Source organism: Podarcis filfolensis, assembly GCF_964270895.1.
Source record: "Podarcis filfolensis genome assembly, chromosome: 5".
Taxonomy (NCBI): Eukaryota; Metazoa; Chordata; class Lepidosauria; order Squamata; family Lacertidae; genus Podarcis; species Podarcis filfolensis.
Genome location: NC_139608.1, coordinates 32,443,613 through 32,461,981, shown reverse-complemented (window position 1 = coordinate 32,461,981; position 18,369 = coordinate 32,443,613). Strand labels below are relative to the sequence as shown.

The following is an 18,369-nucleotide window of genomic DNA, read 5'->3' as shown; positions in this document are numbered from 1 at the left end:
GCCATAATCCTTAGGTTTATTACTAAGGTTGATTAGCTCAGTACTCTCAGTCTAAAGAGTGTTCTCTGCGTATGCAAAAGGTGTGGGTGGTGAAGAGCACCAACCAGTTTAAGACTGTTTTAACTGATACTTGGAACTATGCAGGTCAGGTTCTGAAGGCTGCCCATCAGAAGCTAGTCATGGGAATGGATGTTCCTGACTTTCACCTTAGTAAAGGGTATAATTTGTACTGAAAGGGGGTAAAGTGGTTTTCATTGATCACACACAGGTCAGACTTCCCATCATCCTTATCTGGTGCCCATTACTTCATTCCAGTGATATGGACGGGATGTTGGCAAGGAGTTACACAAACTCAGGCTACAATCCTCTACACACTTAGGAGTTCCAGTGAGTCCATTGGAGCACACAGTGCTTCTCTTGGCTCAGTAGAAGAGCCAAATCTTGCAGTGGACTGATAACCACAGTAGCTCTGCGGCAAACAAATCATCATCATCATCATTATTATTATTACTATTACTGTTATTATTATTAGAGCTGAGGGACATGTACACTAAAGATAATTAAGAATAGTTAAAAACAGAAAAAAGCAGATATATTTAAATAATGACAAAATAGCTTCTATTTCCTCCCATTCTCATTCCACTTCACCCCAAAAAAAGCTTTTGTTCTTGTTTATGCAAGGTAGTGAATGAGAAGCCCATAATCACACAAAATCATACAGATCAAACTGTGTATACAATTGTTTCATTTTACATCTGATATTACAATAAAATCAAAGTCTCGGAATTCTTAGTTGCCCCAGTATAATTAAATGAGAGTCCAAATGAAAAGTAATGCTGTATATTTTTAAACAATTTTATATGAAAGAGATGTAGATGGAGCAGGAAATTACACTTTAAAGATATGTTCAGTGGTTGATGTTAATCCAGCACTGCTGTAAAACTAGAAAGTTCAATAAGAGAAAAAACAAAGCTAAGTGGGGAAATAATGAAACATGTTCATTTTCTTTCTCTCAAAACCACTTATCAGTTTCCCCCTTTCTCTGTCATTGTTAGAGCTAATTTTGTCTTTCATTTTTGATTTTTCAGGCATCATCTTTCACTGCTTCCTTCCTTTATCCAGGCATTTGCTAAATTTTGATGCTGCTTTTATCCATACAGACACATGTGCATGTACATGAACACACCAGTTTCCCTGTATCAGTAGCATCCCTGATCCCTGCCTTGGTCATGCCCCATGACAGGACAGTAAAACAGATGACAGTGCAACTGAGCTAAACTGGGTCAGAAGACAAATATTTTTCATGGGCGGTTATGGCATTGTCAGTCCCTGAGCCATGTAGGAAATACTTAGATTACATCTAGAATTATGTATTATGGAGCTTGAGAGGGGCTGAAATGTTTCACAATGAGGAATTAGTTTCCTGAAACATTGGTACCACAATGCATCTAATTGTTAGTTGGCCACAAACTATTTTGAATGGAATTGGAAGCATTTGCTAGCAAATGTTGACAATCTAATTTTGAAAAGCATTCAAGTCCATTGTAGTTATAAGCTTATGCTCTTTTTAATTATAGCTGGAAAAAGTGGGTAAAGCAAATTGCTGTAAACCTTGTTGCTACCAACATTAATCATTGGCTCACAACATTGAATCATATATTTTATCAGCGTCCTATTTAAGTTGGAACTATTTTTTTCTATATGTTATGTTTTCTTTGGTAGCTAAAGCAATATTAAAGTACCTGTCTTTGCACCTGTGAATATATATATAATGCACTTGAGGGAATCAGTGCAAATGTCACTCACCCTCAGCATAAAAGAATAAACGGACTATATTTTAGTGCAAACAAAGAAACTAGGATATAGTGCTATGTTAGGAATAGGCTTCCTAACATATCGGGATAATTTTGTTTATGCTGGAACCCTGCAATCCAATTTAGACATTACTTTTCCACAATCAGATTTCTGAGAAACTCTTTCTCATGTTGCATTTATATGCAATTCACTTACATTACAAGAAAATTGCACGCAGGAACTTTACAGGAGTACCAGGGATATACAGACTGGCTTGCAGACCCTGACTTCAGTTCTGATTATCACAGACCATACAGTGTTTTTAAATGTTATGCCAACAATGCGAGAACCACCATGGTGGAAAGGTTTTCAGCAATCACATGTGGGGCCGAAGCCTTTCATAACTGGAGAAAGACTTTTCTACAAGAGACATTCCTTTTATATTTTTCCAAATGTATCCCATGAGAGAAACAGTTTAAGTCAATTTTCCAGCCACTTGATGCCAAGTGGACCAGAGAATTAAATATGAAATTTGCATACCCTTCCTTCTGTGACAAGATAGTTGTTATTCTCCGTAGTGAAATAGAGCAAGTTTATATCTCAAGTTTTACAAGCGTTGCCCATTAAGAATCATCAAGTTGCATAGATGGGTGGTACTGGATCTTATCTCCTTCTTTAAGTAATAAAGTGACTGAGACAAATGTACTGGCAGAGAAGAAGTCTTGCTCCAGTTCACAACTCCTTGGCTACGTGGTTTCCGTACTTCATACTGTGTAGGCCTTGTTGGTGTCAGTACACATTGACAACAGAACAGCAAAACTATCCATATGTAAATTTGTTTCCAAGATTAAATTTTAATTCTGTGCTTTTCGAATAATGTCCAGGACCTATACTGTGCTTTAATACACCTTCCAAACGGTGTACAAACTGAGATATGAAAGCTAGCAGCTAAATGGCACCTTAAGCCTGCAGGTTATGGGCGCAACAACAGAATGTCTAGGCGCGCTTATTTTTATAACTAGAATGCAAAGCTGAAAATGAATGGATTGCAGCTAAAATATTATGTTCATTTTTCACATGGTCCTGTTCTTCCCCTGCCCATCCCCCTAATATTCTTAAGAGGGTTTCTTCTCCAGTCTTCAGCTGGAAGTGGGGAGGCAAAAAAGGTTTTTGTTTTTGTTTTAATCTGAAATCTTAGGTGCACTATTGCGCCCAGAGCTCAGAAACTGCTTGCGCTAATGAAATTCCCTGTCACAAAATGCGACTAGAAGAATGGGAATTTCAAACACTGCTTCCAATTGTCCTAGCGCAAGGGTTACCAATGTGGCACCTGGGGGGGGCAGTGTGTCCACAATGCCTCCTACGTCACCTACAAAAATCTATGTAAATGTTTCCTAAAAAATCCAAAATGCGCAAGAGACTGTTTGTACTTCCTCCTCAGTCTGCATTTGTACTGGCTAAGTCTTTCCTACATTGAAACCCCTCCCCTCAATGGCCACATTTCACTGGATACCAGGATTGGGTGTCTACCCTCCCATTCCGTTCTGAATAGGGGAAGGCTGCAAAAAGCCACTTTCTCCAAGTGAGTGCACCAGTGGCTGATGTAGGTGTATTTCCCCTATTAATGGGGCAGCTCATGTTGCAGCGCATTGTATAGTATCACCATAAGCTGCTTTTTAACTTTGATCTTTTGTGTGTGTCTCCTGTTTGATCCTCAGTCCATAAACCAGTTACCCTAGAAGAAATGCACCATAACTTGGATTTTTGTGACATTTTGGTAATTGGAGCAGAACTGGACCCCACACATGAGTGTTTAGAACTGGATCGGACAGAACTTCAAGGAAAACACTTGGATGCTACAAACTCCACAGCAGGGTATTCAATATATGGTATGTTTAATTTCTTGATCTTTCCTCCCCTTTTTGACTTATTTTCTAAGTTTAAAATTAAATGTTCTTTTTTTGCGATTTGGAAGTTACAGCCTTTTGTTTAAGGAGAGAGTAGAATTCATTAGCATGGCGAAACTTAGAAACAGTTGCTTCAAATCCATCATGTGAATAATTGTTCTCTGAAGGATGTGGGGTCCTGCTATGGGGAAGAAGACCCTGCCTCCATTTGGATGCAGATGACCTGGTTATTGCTGACTTCCAACAAGTAAATGCTTTAGGTTTTCTGTACTAGATCAGCTCTTGCTTTTTAAACCAAAGAAATAATAAAATACCTCAGATTTCTAAATACTGTTAATGTAGCACTTAGCAGAAAAAGAAGTGGTGTTTATAATTTGAATGATAGTCCCTAAATATATGTCTGTTTTCTTCAAAATAATATTATGAATGGAAAATGTAATATCCCTATAAAAAGATGCAGACCTAAAGAGGATTGTTATTAGCCACCAATAGTATTTATTATTTTTGCCAGAGTTGTGCCTGGCTTTTGTTCTGTCCATGTTGAGGAATATATATCCTATCCTGTACTACAAGATGGTGGGATGTGGGCTGATATGCCACTTCAGATTTTGGGGGCAAACACATATGGTTTCCAAGAGGAAAGGGAGCCCACCTGAAAGCTCGACCCCACCTCCTACAGGCACTGGTCTCTGGCTCTGTGTTAAGAAGGAAGGTCTGAAGGGGGATCTCAAGATAAGGGGATTTTCAAAGTAAGGCAGGTATCCCAGTCATGGGAAGGATTCTCTTTATATTCCTTAGAATCTCCTTCAGACCTTCCCTCTCAATGTGGGGACAACTGTGTGTGCATCTCTCCTCATTTTTAGCCCATGTTTGAATAGGGCTAACATGGGAAAAACAAACTTCGATTTTCAGTGCGTATTGTGAAACTAGCCTTATTGATTTAATACTAGTGATAACATGTCTGTTTGTTCCCATTATGATTTCTAGGCATATAACTTTTGTTTCATGCATTGATCAGATGCATGTGTTTTTAATGCCATATTTTAACATTCAAATTATTAAGCTATTCATTTGCCAAAACAACAACATCCCTATTTTTATTTCATGGCTATAGTCTGTGCAGTGTATGTTTTCATTTACTTACTGATGATGTCTTATGGCTTCAGGTGTGGACACAATGAGAAACTACGCACAAGTCTTGCGACAGTTACGCTATCGTAATTGGCACACATCTTCCATCTTTGACAGGAAGTTTAGAATCAAGTGTTCAGAACTTAATGGACGTTACACCAGCAATGAATTTAATTTAGAGGTAAGTCTTGTATAAAACGTATGTTGACCACTGATTCCATGTTAAAAAATGAGTTTTATTTTTGCCTAACTATTCAGCACAGTAAATGTTTAAAATCCTGCATTCAAGCAGTGTGAAATTTATTCGTTTCTATAATGTGCCCCCTGTACTTTCAGTGCATTTCCATGGATCACTTCAGATGTAACACTACCCAACAGGCTGGGACGATACTCCATCTCCTCCCCCAGCTTTCACAAACCCACACACTGAAAATCTGTAATTAACATAGCTATGATTCAGCATTACCAGAGTTCATGTGTATCATAGTTAGATTTTAAACCAGAGATTAAAACTGGTCTTTTTTGCCTGTTGTGTTCATATAACGTTTACCTCAGAAAATATTGCTTCTTGATAAGCATTCTCCAGTATTTACTGGAATATATGAATAAGCAATGAACATAGCCATTTGTGGTCAGCTTGCATGCCAATTTAACCATTGACTTGTCTGGTTCCAATGTGTAGACTAGGCAGTAAATGATAGCAGTTGAAATGGTAGAATTATAATCAGATCAGAGGCACAGAGAGCCCACTATCTGTGAAGCAGTTCTGTACATCATGTTTTCCACCAACACCCAACAACTGCATCAATCCTGTTATGTAATGCATTTTCCCAGTATCCTATTGAATAGAAAAGCAGGGATCATGGCAATAGCTTACTTCAGAGAGCTAATGGAGGTGTGTTATTTACCGTATTTTTTGCTCTATAACACGCACCCGACCATAACACGCATGTAGTTTTTAGAGGAGGAAAATCCGTAGGCATGCCACCCGTAGGCATTCCCTCCATAACACGCACAAACATTTCCCCTTACTTTTTAGGAGGAAAAAAGTGAGTGTTATGGTGCAAAAAATATGGTATTTATTTACTTATTCCTCAGATATTACTTGATAAATATACTTTCAGATATTTAGCAACTGTGAGAGTGAATTTCATTATGAGTAGTTTCAAAGGTAACACATCCGATTGACATGGATTGGCAAGAAATTCCAAATGTAAGTCCAGGAGAGGAAAGAATTGATATCTTCCAAGTATATTAATAGGACAGAAATGGGGACTTAAAAGCATTTATGATGCCTGTGATGATTCTTTCCTGCATGGAACCCACTCTGCACTCTCTTTTAGTTACTAGACACGATGTATGTGAGGGTCCCACCTAAGGAGGCGAATAGTTGGAAGGCTTAGCCTTAGACACTTCTGCACATGCATGGCACATGTGAAGTATCTGGAAATGTTATTTTATGACATATTGTGTTATCCAGTTGGGCAGAATTCCTAGTGCCAGGGTGCCATTCTGTTTATAATTAGCTCTCCTTCATCCATCTCTCTCCTAGATTCAAAGGCTCTTGACTATTTGTCTTGTGCATACTAAACTGCTGTTCTGCACACCTCTCTGGCTCTCAACTTCACACACACCATGTAGATAGCATTTCACTCTAAGAGCAACAGCTGCTGACTGTGGCAGCTCTTGTCAGAGACATTATGCAGTGTGTAAGTGAAACTGGGCAAAGATGAGAGCAGGCAGATGGAAGGGACAGAAAACAACTCGAAGATAGAACTAAAATTACATTCCCATCATGATCTTCTTTCATCCTTTTTGTGGGGTGAAACAGCATTTCAATAAGTCTCACTAAGGACTCACAGCATCCTCTCCTTTGTAGAGAAAAGGGATTTTCCATCACTGTGTTAGGAGTTTCTACTTGTAGACTTCGTATCTCCTTTCACTAAGTGACTGTCAATTGCGCATTACACCCTGTTTTGATATAACAGCCCTGCCATTTCACGGTGGCCCATGACCACTTCTCCATCACCCTTCTATCGCAGTCTTTTATCTATCTTAGCCAGCTAAACAACTTCCTAGAGTGCCCTCCTTTGCTAGAAACTCAGATTTTGTGAACTCATATTTTGAGTACCTGTACTTATGTAACCAAAACAGCAGATCAACACAAGAGGTAGTTGAAGGCAAGCTTGGGGGAAACCTGAGGGTTGCGGAAGTTCAGTAGATATTTCGGGGGCTAGCGGAGAGGAGTCTAAAAGCAGCTTACTGAATACCAAGGATGCTGAACAAGCATAAAATGCTTACTGACTGACATTGGGAGCAGCAGGGAAAGAAATTGATTATGACTATATACTGCTTAATGCCAAAATAGGCTTCTAAGCAGTTTACAAAGTATAAAAAAATATTTTTAAAAACATTAAAACATAAATATCCACAATTAAAATAAACAGTTAAATGGTACCATTAAAACAAATAGGAAAGGAAAGCTGAATTAATAATAAATAATCACACACAAAGTGAAGGAAGAGCTACTTGGCTTTCTCCATCTATTGTTGATCCTTCACCTTTCCTCTTAGGGAATGGTTATCCCTGCTCCTTACCCTGCTGATGAATATAATAACAGAGAAAAGGGAGGGGGATAAACAATGAATGGAGAAGGGCAGTCAGTAGCTTTTCCATAGGTGCTCCAGCTTTCTCTTACCATTGGCGGAGAAACTTTCAGAACGGCTCGCATTGTGGGTTCTGCTCCCATAGAGTGGCTATAATGTTAAGTGTGCCCAAAGTGATTTATAGCATTTCACTGTTAAATCCTGAGAATGTTGAATGTTGTCATTGAAACTGACAATGTAGGGAAATATTCTACATTATTTGAGTCCACAAATGTCTAAAATACTGACCAGCTTATGATTTCTCTTGTTGGTCATAAAAAAACAACAGGAAATAGAATGCTATTATCAAATATTGCTCTGTGTGGAAGATTGTAAATAAGCCTCCTGCACCCACTGGATAGCAGAGCCTTTTTATAAAACTCTTGTTGTAAATTTATGCCAGTGTAAGATTGTGCTGGACTGTAAAACTTTCAGGGTGACAGGATGCTGAATAGCACCTGGACCACTTCATGCCATTGCTCCACTTCAGATAGACAAGGATATTGACACGACATTGTAACACTGCCTTATTTACTGTTTTGAAATGTTTATGCCACCAAACCCTTCAGTCTGGACTCATTCTTCTTATGGCTATAGCAAATGTTCCCCAAAATTCCCGCCACACCGAAAGTACTGAGGTCATAGTGCCAACAATCTGTTTTTTCACAACCTTTCCCTCTAAATGAGCATTTTCTTCTCCTAATGCATCTTTTTGGGCAATTTTGAGGCAGATTCTTCACATCAAGCCTTGAATTAACTGCCTTCTCTCAGAGGAAGGGAACGGCTCAAACATCTGTTCAATGATTAACTTTTCTACCAGAGTTTTAGACAGAGAGAGGCAGGTGATTGAACTGCCCACTTACTCATCTGCAACATCAATCCTCTTTTTCCTCTTCTAGGTTAATATTCTACATAGCTCCAACTCCAATACCATGGAATATGTAAATCATATGGTAATACAGCCGCAGTTTCTCCAATCTATTCATCACCCAGAGGAAAGCATAAACAGTATTCATGGCTCAGGTATTAAATGTATTAAGAACATATGAATTGCCTTTTTGGATCAGACCAAAATCTATCTAGTCAAGCATTGGGTTCCTGGTAGCAGCCAAATGTCATTTGGCTCTTATGAGTGGATGCGAAGGTGATAGCCTTTCTTTGTTTGTTGTCCTCAGCTTCTAATTCAAAGGTCAACTTCTTTCATACAGTCTACACATGCAGCTATCATAAGCAACAGGCACTAGTGGAACCATTTTCCTTTTTTCTATATTAAAAAATGTTTATTTTTTGGGGGGGAGATCATATTAGTAAGTATGCTGGGAGGTTCCATATGCAAGTTCCATGCACAAAAGGCAGTTCAGATATGTAACCTCCATTACAGATGAAACTATTATTTTTCACCAATTCGGCGTCATGAAACTACACAAAGGGAAGTGTGACTGTGGCGTTGACCATTGTTTTTGCTTGTTGCCATGGCCAGCAATAAGGGGGAGGGTCACAGTAAGCATTTTAAAATGACAGTATTCTATAATGAGTATTTAGTTATATGTGCACATATTTTCATGAGATAGAAATACAATAATATCTGTATAGAGATGCTATAGGACAACTATGTTTAATTTTCCCATTTTTGTTTCATTTCAGTACTTCCAAGTGTGGCTACTATTGTCATAGTCGTCTGTGTCAGTATCTTAGTCTTCATAGTAGCTTTGGGAGTACATAGAATTCGAGCAGCTTACAAGCACAGCTCAAAGGAGAGTGAAAGCAGTAAGGAAAGTGAAATGGACTGGGATGATTCAGCTCTGACCATCACTGTCAATCCTATGGAGGTAAGTAGCAATGCCATGATGCCAGATGTTGGGAACCTTTGGGCCTCCAGATGTTGCTAAACCACAACTCTCATCAGGCCCAGCAAGTGTGGTCAGTTGTCAGGAATGATAGGAGCTGTAGTTCAACAATATCTGGAAGGCCAAAGGTTCCACACAACTAGTCTATACCATCTATTTATGATGACCCATACACAAATGGTATGACAGAGGTGCCTACACATGTACATGTATGGGCACACCACACAGTCTGAAACTGCACAATCACAGTTTCAGATAGCATAGATTGTGCAGCTGTACACACCTAGGCACTCATTTTAGACTTCCTGCCATACAAGTATAGAGGTCAAGGGACCAAAGTAGTGGATATGTCAATGTTCTGCTCAGCATCAGTGGTGAGGAACTTTTGAAAAAGGCTTGTGAGTTCTTTGAAAACCCTAAAATCAAGACAACAAAATGATCTGGACTCCTTGGCAGGTTTTGAATAAACATCCACAAATTTATTAGCTGAACACATGATAGATAAGACAAGGATATGTACAATTTTATAACATGCAGAGAACAATATGTGCAAAGAAATTAGAGAGGGGAGCTGAGAGAGGGGAGCTGAGGGAAGTCCTTGATGGGGGAAAATAATGTAATTGATTATTTGGATTGATAATTTGCTGCATTGAAAATGAAAAAATCATGGAATTATATATGACGAAGGGTTCTCTCCAGTCTGCTACTCAGCTTTAGGATTAATCCTCTCCAGTTGCAGAGGAGGTGCCTAAGAACTGCTTCCAATATTACAGGCATAGGCAAACTCGGCCCTCCAGATGTTTTGGGACTACAACTCCCATCATCGCTAGCTAACAGGACCAGTGGTCAGGGATGATGGGAACTGGAGTCTCAAAACAGCTGAAGGACCGAGTTTGCCTATGCCTGCAATATTATTTTCAGCAGTATAGCTGCCTCAGTGTGCCCCTTCCAGTTTTAGTTGTATGAAAGATGCAGCAATTCAGCTTAATAATACTGGAGTCACATCGTCATATGGGATGAACCCATTCTGCAGCTCCATTCTAACACCAGCAAAATGTTAGAACTGGAGCCACAGCATGGGCTTCTTCCACATGATCCTGGCAATCTAATAGTAGTGATCATGGGAGGGAATAAACCATGGCAGCTGTTACACTACTGAAGATCAATAAACTGAAGAGGACAATGGTTTGGTCTAAAATTGTCTTGACTTTTTGTCAATATGCAGCTCTTTTTTCATTTACATTACTGAAAGGAACCTTGTTTGATCATCCTGGAGGAGCATATAACACTCACAGAACTCATTTTTTTCAGACTTCAATCAAGACCTATTATATTGGGGGTGGGAAGGACATTAATTATTTGGAACTCTCTGTCAGTCAGCTACTGGTGGATATTATTCAGTAGAATTGCTTTCTATAAATAATTATTTTAAGCTGAGTTTGCTATTTTAGAGAAGACTTCAGGTCATATGTGATTGACTGACACCTCAATTACCTTTGTTTTCTAGCTCTATCCTTTAGCTTGCCCCCTCTTGCAATGAACATCAGTTTCACTTATTACATGATAGATAAGTCTCCCGTCCAGTCCAGCACAGCCCCGTTAGGGTAATAGCAGCTGTCAGATTATGGTTGTGTAAAATCCCAGCTTCTTAGTACTTCATCTCACTTTTAAAATCAGGAAACTTCTTCCCCCCATTACATTTTTAGCCTTTAGTAGTACAACTAATCTCTTAATAGCAGCTCTTCCCTGTGTTCCTGCACAATACAGAAATATGAAGAACCTCGTCATATACAAGAAGAAAGCGAAGAAGAGGAAGAGGAAGATACAACCAGTGCTGAATCAGATGAAAGTGAAGAGGAAGAAGAGGAGGAGGAAGAAGAGGAAGAAGAAGAAGCAGCTATTGGAAATAAAGGAGACAAACAAATTGCAACCAGGCAAGATCAGCTGGAGTGGGATGATTCAACACTACCCTACTAGAAACCCTTAGTTTTATTGCTCCTTTTGTATACACCAATACTGTGTATTTCTGAGTCAATCCTACTGCGTCAACCCCATCTTGGATCTATGAGTTAATTGGCAGGATTTAACTCTATTGACTTCAGATGATAGAACTGCATTGCCTGAATTTGATGTAGTTGTATCAAACTGCTCCAGATAGTTATTCCTTTCCTAGTGTATGGGTAATGGCACCTGGTAAAAAGCACAGGGTACAACCGTTTATGTCTCACCTGTGATAACACCAACCTGACGCCATATGTTCCTTACCACTTCTCCCTTTCCAGGAAACTCCAATATCTTCTAATAAGATAAATAAGAATATGCAAAAGTCCTGTTTGCCAGACCATAAAGGATACAGTTCAGCTTTTCTTTTTCTATTTAAGTGAATTCAAGTCCAAGTAGACATATACCCCCTTTCTGGGTTTGGTTCGACTTTGGTTAAGAATCCTATGTTCAGAAGGAAAAATGTAGGTGCTACTGATTAGGGCAACATTAATTTGCTCTCATTTCCACTGTTCTGTTTTAATTAATTGCCTTCTGCAAGAGGGATTCAGAGTACTTTAAATTGGGTGTGTGGGTGTGAGTGTGACATACACCCAAACACACACAGGAATGGATAATCAATTTCACTGCTAATGTTCAAACTCGGTAAGGGGAAAATCCTTATCCAACCCACCTACTCATACTCAACTGTAAAATCCTATAAGCTGATACCTTTGCATGTGATGACTTTTCCCTCTATCACGCAGATGAACCAAAATCATGCAAAATATAGGTTTGACTGGAGTGTTACTTGGGTTAAGACCTTTGCTTCTGATTTACACAGAAAATCTATTCTCTGCACTGTAAATCATTACTTTGTTGACATACCTTATGGCAGCATTATACAATAGCTGGGCTTGGCTGAGATTTAGTCAAGTGCCCTGTGTATGGATCTAAACATATGTAGCCTAGGGGAATTTTCCCTAGCACATATTAGAAAGAAAGCCCCTGATTTTATTTCTGCAGTTAGAACTGGTATGTTCTGTTTCCTACCAAAATATATTGGGCACCAAACAAACAAGGCTACAGCTGAAAGGTCTCTCATCTGAACCCCAGACTGGTTTCATTTTTGTTGTTGAAGGAAAGGCATGTTTGGAAAGTGCAAGATAATGAAACACAGAACTTTAAAGCAAAAACAACTAGTAGAGTTTTGGAGGAAATGCGGTTTATAGTATAGGGTAGTTTTGGTTCCCTCATTCTAAATGTTGAATTGGCATGTCTGTGTGGTTTGTTGTATAATTCCCCCCTTAATTTTCTCTGTCTTTGCAGCTACATGATTGTGGAACACTGCATTACTTGATGCTGTCCATATTTTAGACATATAGAAGCCAATGCATTTTGATGCAGAAGCAAAGAACGTTGTTTTTTAGTTTCCAATTTCTAATTTTATATTTCCCCCCAAAAGGTTTTTGTGTTTGGTTTTGATTTTTTTATCTCAACCTGAGTTTCGGAGGAATGCCATCTCATCACCCTGTGACAAGAAAGCATCAACGTGTTAACAGAGGTTAGAGCAGTCTGTGGGGTTTGGTGGAGAAAAGCTTCTGCTGCTATTTTATTTTCTCCAGGAATAAGTTCTGAGCAAAGGGAGTGCAGGAAGCTGCCTCTGATTAGGTCAGACTATTTGTACATCTGTCTTCGAGTATGTCTAATCTGATTGGCAATGGCTCTCTGGGGTTTCAGGCAGAAACCGTCACTTGCTAGCAAATCCTTTTTAACTGGAGGTGCCTGGGATTGAAGCTGGGACATTGTGCACGCAAAGCAGGTGCTTAACCACTGAGGAAGGAAGTTCTTTCCTGCTACCTAGCTGCCAGAGTTTAAGACCATAGACATTCTAAGGTTCATGGATAGGAGCATTTGAAGCTAGGATGGGCTAAAGAGAATCTGTCTGGGCAGCTGCATTGTCTCATTTGAGCACTATGAGATTAAATATTATCCAGGCATGAGCCCATAGGTCTTTCATACCTATGGCTGAGGTCTGAAACATTTTAAAGCAGAAGCAGGGAAATGAGAGAGAAAGGTAGTGTGGGTATAGGGTTTGCCTTCTTAGTTAACCCATGGACAAGTCCTCAATTAAATAATTTCTGTATTAGAATGTATCCATATTTCTTTGGCTAAGTAAGCTGGGGGACACACACACACCATAATTTAAATTTGTTTTGTTTTAGCAGCCTACATGAAATGTTCTGACAATAAATTAACACTTCCCAAATATAAACTGAATTTTTAAATTTAATTTACACCAATTTCTCTACTAAAAAAAAATCCTTCTGATTACCAAAGCAGCATAAGAATTGCCATACAATTAACTTTGAGAACTGCAGCAAATTTTATCATCCCCATGTGGATTCATAGAGGACCAGAGAGGGCAATGACACGCTTGTGTGTCAAAATTCTGATGATACTCAGAAGTGCTCAACCATTCAGATGCACCCGAAGGAAGCAATCCTGTACACAAGATGCTGGTGTTAAGCAAGCCTGTGTAAGTCAAGATGGTGTAAAGTTACACCCAGTCCAAACTCTGTTGAGCAGTGGAGCTACTTCTGAACGATGAGGCTTAGGCTTGGCAGAGGGGAAGCAAGCCTTTAAAAGTGTTCTTTGCCAGGTAACATGACTGAGCTGAATGGACGTAGGATCCAGCCTAAGTCCTCCCACTCTGGTCCCACCCCCAGAACACCTGTTTTCTTATGCTGGTTTAAGGTTTGCCAGGCTAGCTGGAATGGGGGAGATACACCAGTATATATCTGGCGGAGCTGAGGTTGGGGATTTAAGCTGGCATAGCCTGACTAGCTCAGCTGGAGATCCACTTACCTTACCCGTCCATCCCAGTAGATCTTGCGATAGAATTGCTCTCTTAATCCGTAGTTGACTGGAAAAGGAAGAGAAAATTCAGCTTCACAAATAGGCCATTCATTGTTATTTTTTACATTCAGAAGTTTGTAATCAATTAGACTCTGTGGGCTAACAAGTGTTGAGTTGAATTGTTAAATCTGTTAACATTGGTTGCACTTCTTACATTAAAAGGGGAAAGAAAGAATGATCTATTTCTCAAGAGGACCACATGGGAGAATGTTTTAATGAATATGTTGAACAAAATGCTAAGGTACCTGATGAAAGTCTAACATGCAAGACTTGTATTAAAGCTGCACAGACAAGTCCATTGTAATCTACTTGCACTGGGCATTCAAACAAATACCAATAATCTGTAATTAGTTATTAAAAATAAATCTGTTCAGATTATGCTGGTTCATTATGAAAGGCAAAGTTGCTTTATTTTTAAAATTGTAAATATTTCCAGATTCTGATGTCAAAGCCAATACTCCCTCTACAATAGCTTTACACAATTGTTCTGTACTCTGCATATGAGTGCTATTTTGCTCATATTCTGCTTATGGACAACTGAGAGAACAGAATGCAGGGCTAGATAGGCCTTTGGCCTGATCCAGCAGCCGGATCCTGCTAGGTTCTTACGTTTAAATACATTCTACACTATCATCCACAAACTTTGCATGGTACATCCATGTAAATTAGGGTGGAGAATGTTTGGCCGTCCAGATGTTGCTGGACTGCAAACCCCTGATCATTGACTATTCTGGATGAGGATGCTGGAAGCTGGAGCCTAACAACATCTCAGTTCCTTAACCCTGAGTTAAATGCTCTACCAGTTCTGCTTCATATAGTGAGAAACTTATTTTCATCTAGAATTCTACAGTAATGGTGAAAACAGGAAGAATTGTGCTAAATTTTCCCTCCCCTGGTTCTCAGCAGTATTTCTGACAGTCATTGATTTATATTTTCTTTTGTTCATTTCTGTTTCCTTGTTTACAAGGTGATATCTTGATTCTTAGGTTAAAACTATCAATTATTTAGGGATCAAAAACAAAGAAAGGATTTCAGGCATCCGCACCTTCTCAGAAACAGGCAGCCTTTCTATTAAATGAAACACTTCAGTTGACCAGAGCTACTCCAGTTCTTTCTGCGATACCTATCTTAATCTGTACTGAGATTGCCTGTGCTCCATAGGAGTATCTGTGGTCTTTCAGAGTGAGATATACATTTACACTTTTGTGTGCTATAAGACCAATATAGTTTGCTGCATCAAAGTCTCAAGTCTTGGGATACTTTGGGTATACGGTTGCTGTGTCTACAGAGCTGATTTTCTTCCCTGTACTTGAGAGGGTGATGCTTGGCTTGATCATGTTTATATGTGTGGAGTGGTTTATAATCCTTGGGTGCATTAGCAGAAATGTTCCATTTGTAAATGCACAGATATGTAGTAGAAGGTACTGAACACACCAAATGAGTGTCATTGTCCATCTTAGATCTGTTAGAAGACAGGCCAACCAATAAATGCAAGCAACATGATGTGGAGGAAGAATAACAAACTCAAGTTTGTCTTTTCAGGTACAAAACTTGCAGCATTTAGGAACAAGAGGGTGATCAGAAGGCTGAAAGAAAAAGAGGGCTTGCAGCAGGAGGGCTAATGGCAAATGTAGGCAAGGTATTTGGAGCAAATCTGTGTGGAAAATAAATTTATCTGGGAAGCCACTAAGCCAAGTGCAGACTTTGAGGGTTATGGCTTTTGCCAACATTTTGTTCCAATTAAGGAGCAGCATTAATAAACGCAGGCACATAGCTTCATGTTTGCTGATATCTAGATGCTCAGCAACTAAGGTCCAAGGCCTTCAGGGACAGTGGTTTCCAAGGAACCCCAGTTGTGTTAGGATACAATGGGAATTTTGTGGCGCCTACATAATTAAAGGCACTTGAGATATCATTGGTATGAACATGGATCCTAAGATCTGTGTTACAAGGCAAGTCTATGAATTTGAGTGGTCAGATAATAGGTCATGAGTACAAAAAGGGCAAGGTAAGAAAAGGAAAGGGGGAAAAATCATTATAACTAATTTAGGCACAGATACACAGTATGTATCATATGATTCAGCAACTAAAATCACTTGTCCCATGAAGTGAATTTAATTCCTCTTCTTACAGCCTGTTTGAAGTGCCTCATGTGCTGCTTAGCAAAGCTGGCCTGATGGGAGGCTGGCCATACCTAGGCTTAGTGAGACCATGCAAAAAGGACAAGGACTCAGGGCTCCAACTTGTGATTTGTGAGAAAAGCATATAGCCATGAGTCATGGTTGGATGACACATAAGCCAAGTGTTGGCTTAGCTCCATGCAGCACAACAGTAGGAAAGGCAAGAGAGGAGCAAAGCAGCTGAAAGTTTCCCTCTGGAGCCTGAGAATGCTTATTAAGCCAAGTTTTGCAAACCAGACCGCAGGTTCTGTAATCACCAAGCGATTAGAAAATGGGCACATTTTATGAAGGCCATGTTCTGATAATCCTATCTTGATTTATAAAGCTGAGGTATGAATGAGCCTTCTGCCTGCATAGCATATGCAGGTCCTTTGCTCTTCCCTTCATGGATAAGCAACCAAACCAGGAAGATTCTAATTATAGTTTCCAATTTTGTCTTAATTTACACCCATTCAATCAGCATGATCTGTCAAACAAGGACATTTGTTATTAACCGTAGAGTCTCATATCATTCAAACTGGGAAACTATGGTTATCTGCTTTGGAAAAAGCCCAGGTAATTAAAACAATGGTTTGAAGTTGATTCAATATCCTGACTTGCTTCATGGCTGGTAACTGAAGTTCCCAATTTTTAATAATACGGGGAACTATGGTTAATCATATGGTTCGACTGCTCATGCCATGAAGGGTCTGAGTAGCTGGACAAAACTCTTGTTCCTATCTTGATTTATTAAACTGAGATATTATCATCCAATGCACACCCTCCAGGTAGCGGCTGATTATATTAATTATAAATGTGTGAGAGTTGTGCCTGTTTATTGAAAATAACAATGTAATGCTCATAACGCAATTTAATTTTCATGTAGCCAATTTTCAGCAGCCTTGTTTGAGGGAAAGGAACCGCGGGTAGTAAATCTTGATGCCTGCCATATGATTAACATCCCAATTTTTGTGATTAATGTTTGCTCTGCCATTGTGAGTTGCTTTCTCTTCCCCTCCAGTGTTCTGTGTGCTGTTTTTCTGCTTCCTTGCTCAGGTACTTCTGTACCAGCAACAGATGGCAAATATCCCTTGGACAGGAATAAAGGTGTCGCAGCCATTTGAAATGTGACACATGAAATGTAACTAGGTATTTTTCCCCCCTGTCAGTAACACAGCAGAAGAAAACCTGCTTGTTTTATGAGCCTGAGGAAACTGGCAGCCAGAACCTCAGAGTAATCAGTCTTTTTAAAGTTATCACAGCAACAATAGTGAAATTTCAATGTTGGACTAATACATTGTTGGATTAATATAAATACTGGACGATCCCCTTTGGGCAAATTATGGCATATATTTTAAAATTATGCCTCTTGGCTTGTTTGCTTTGTCTTTGCCAGAGTATTATGATGATTATTATTGTTATCTTAGTGAATAGGAGAAGCAGGGCCTTTTCCAGCCAGAACTCAGTTCCACCACCTCTCAGATGGGTGCCATTGCCATTATAAGAGAACAAAGGAGGCGTTTGTGGTGAGTTCCGGCACCTCTTTTTCTAGAAAAAAAGCACTCAGGAGAAGAATCATGGATGTTAATCAGTGTAATCCTATATGCAGGTTTACTCAGAAGTATGCCCCAATGAGTTCAATGGGGCTTAATTCCAGGTGAGGGGTATAGGATGGCAGCTGAAAATTAATTAATTGGTATCTTCTTACAGTCTTCCTGTGCTGCAGTCTACTTAAATGTTGGCTCTGACTGACCACATGCAAGTGTTGAATTAAAGAACTTCCAGTGTCTTTTGCCTTCAATGGTTGTTAGGCAGGAGAAGAAAGAACTTGATGGTGCTCCAAGGCTAGGTTAATAAGTTACTGGAGTTGTGTGGTTACCATGTTCCTAAAGAATGCAGTTGTTATATTATTTAGTACTTTTTTGTATTGCGCCTTTCCTCCAAGAAGATCTAGAGAGGATATTAGAAAATGAGCTGAAGGAAAACA

General features: G+C 39.3%; 1 protein-coding gene and 1 long non-coding RNA gene across 2 annotated transcripts in view; one reads left to right on the top strand and one right to left on the bottom strand.

Annotated features, from left to right (window-relative positions):
• CLSTN2 (calsyntenin 2) overlaps positions 1 to 14,384 on the top strand; it is a 329,869-nt gene extending 315,485 nt beyond the window's left edge. The window contains exons 13-17 of the mRNA XM_083613746.1: positions 3,513 to 3,683; positions 4,868 to 5,013; positions 8,377 to 8,500; positions 9,122 to 9,306; positions 11,092 to 14,384. Coding sequence (XP_083469872.1) covers positions 3,513 to 3,683; positions 4,868 to 5,013; positions 8,377 to 8,500; positions 9,122 to 9,306; positions 11,092 to 11,301 — 836 coding nt within the window. The 3' untranslated portion in view covers positions 11,302 to 14,384. The remainder of the gene's footprint in view (positions 1 to 3,512; positions 3,684 to 4,867; positions 5,014 to 8,376; positions 8,501 to 9,121; positions 9,307 to 11,091) is intronic.
• LOC310762667 overlaps positions 11,687 to 18,369 on the bottom strand; it is a 263,773-nt gene continuing 257,090 nt past the window's right edge. Inside the window, exon 2 of the long non-coding RNA XR_014548124.1 lies at positions 11,687 to 15,019. This is a non-coding gene — a long non-coding RNA (uncharacterized lncRNA). The remainder of the gene's footprint in view (positions 15,020 to 18,369) is intronic.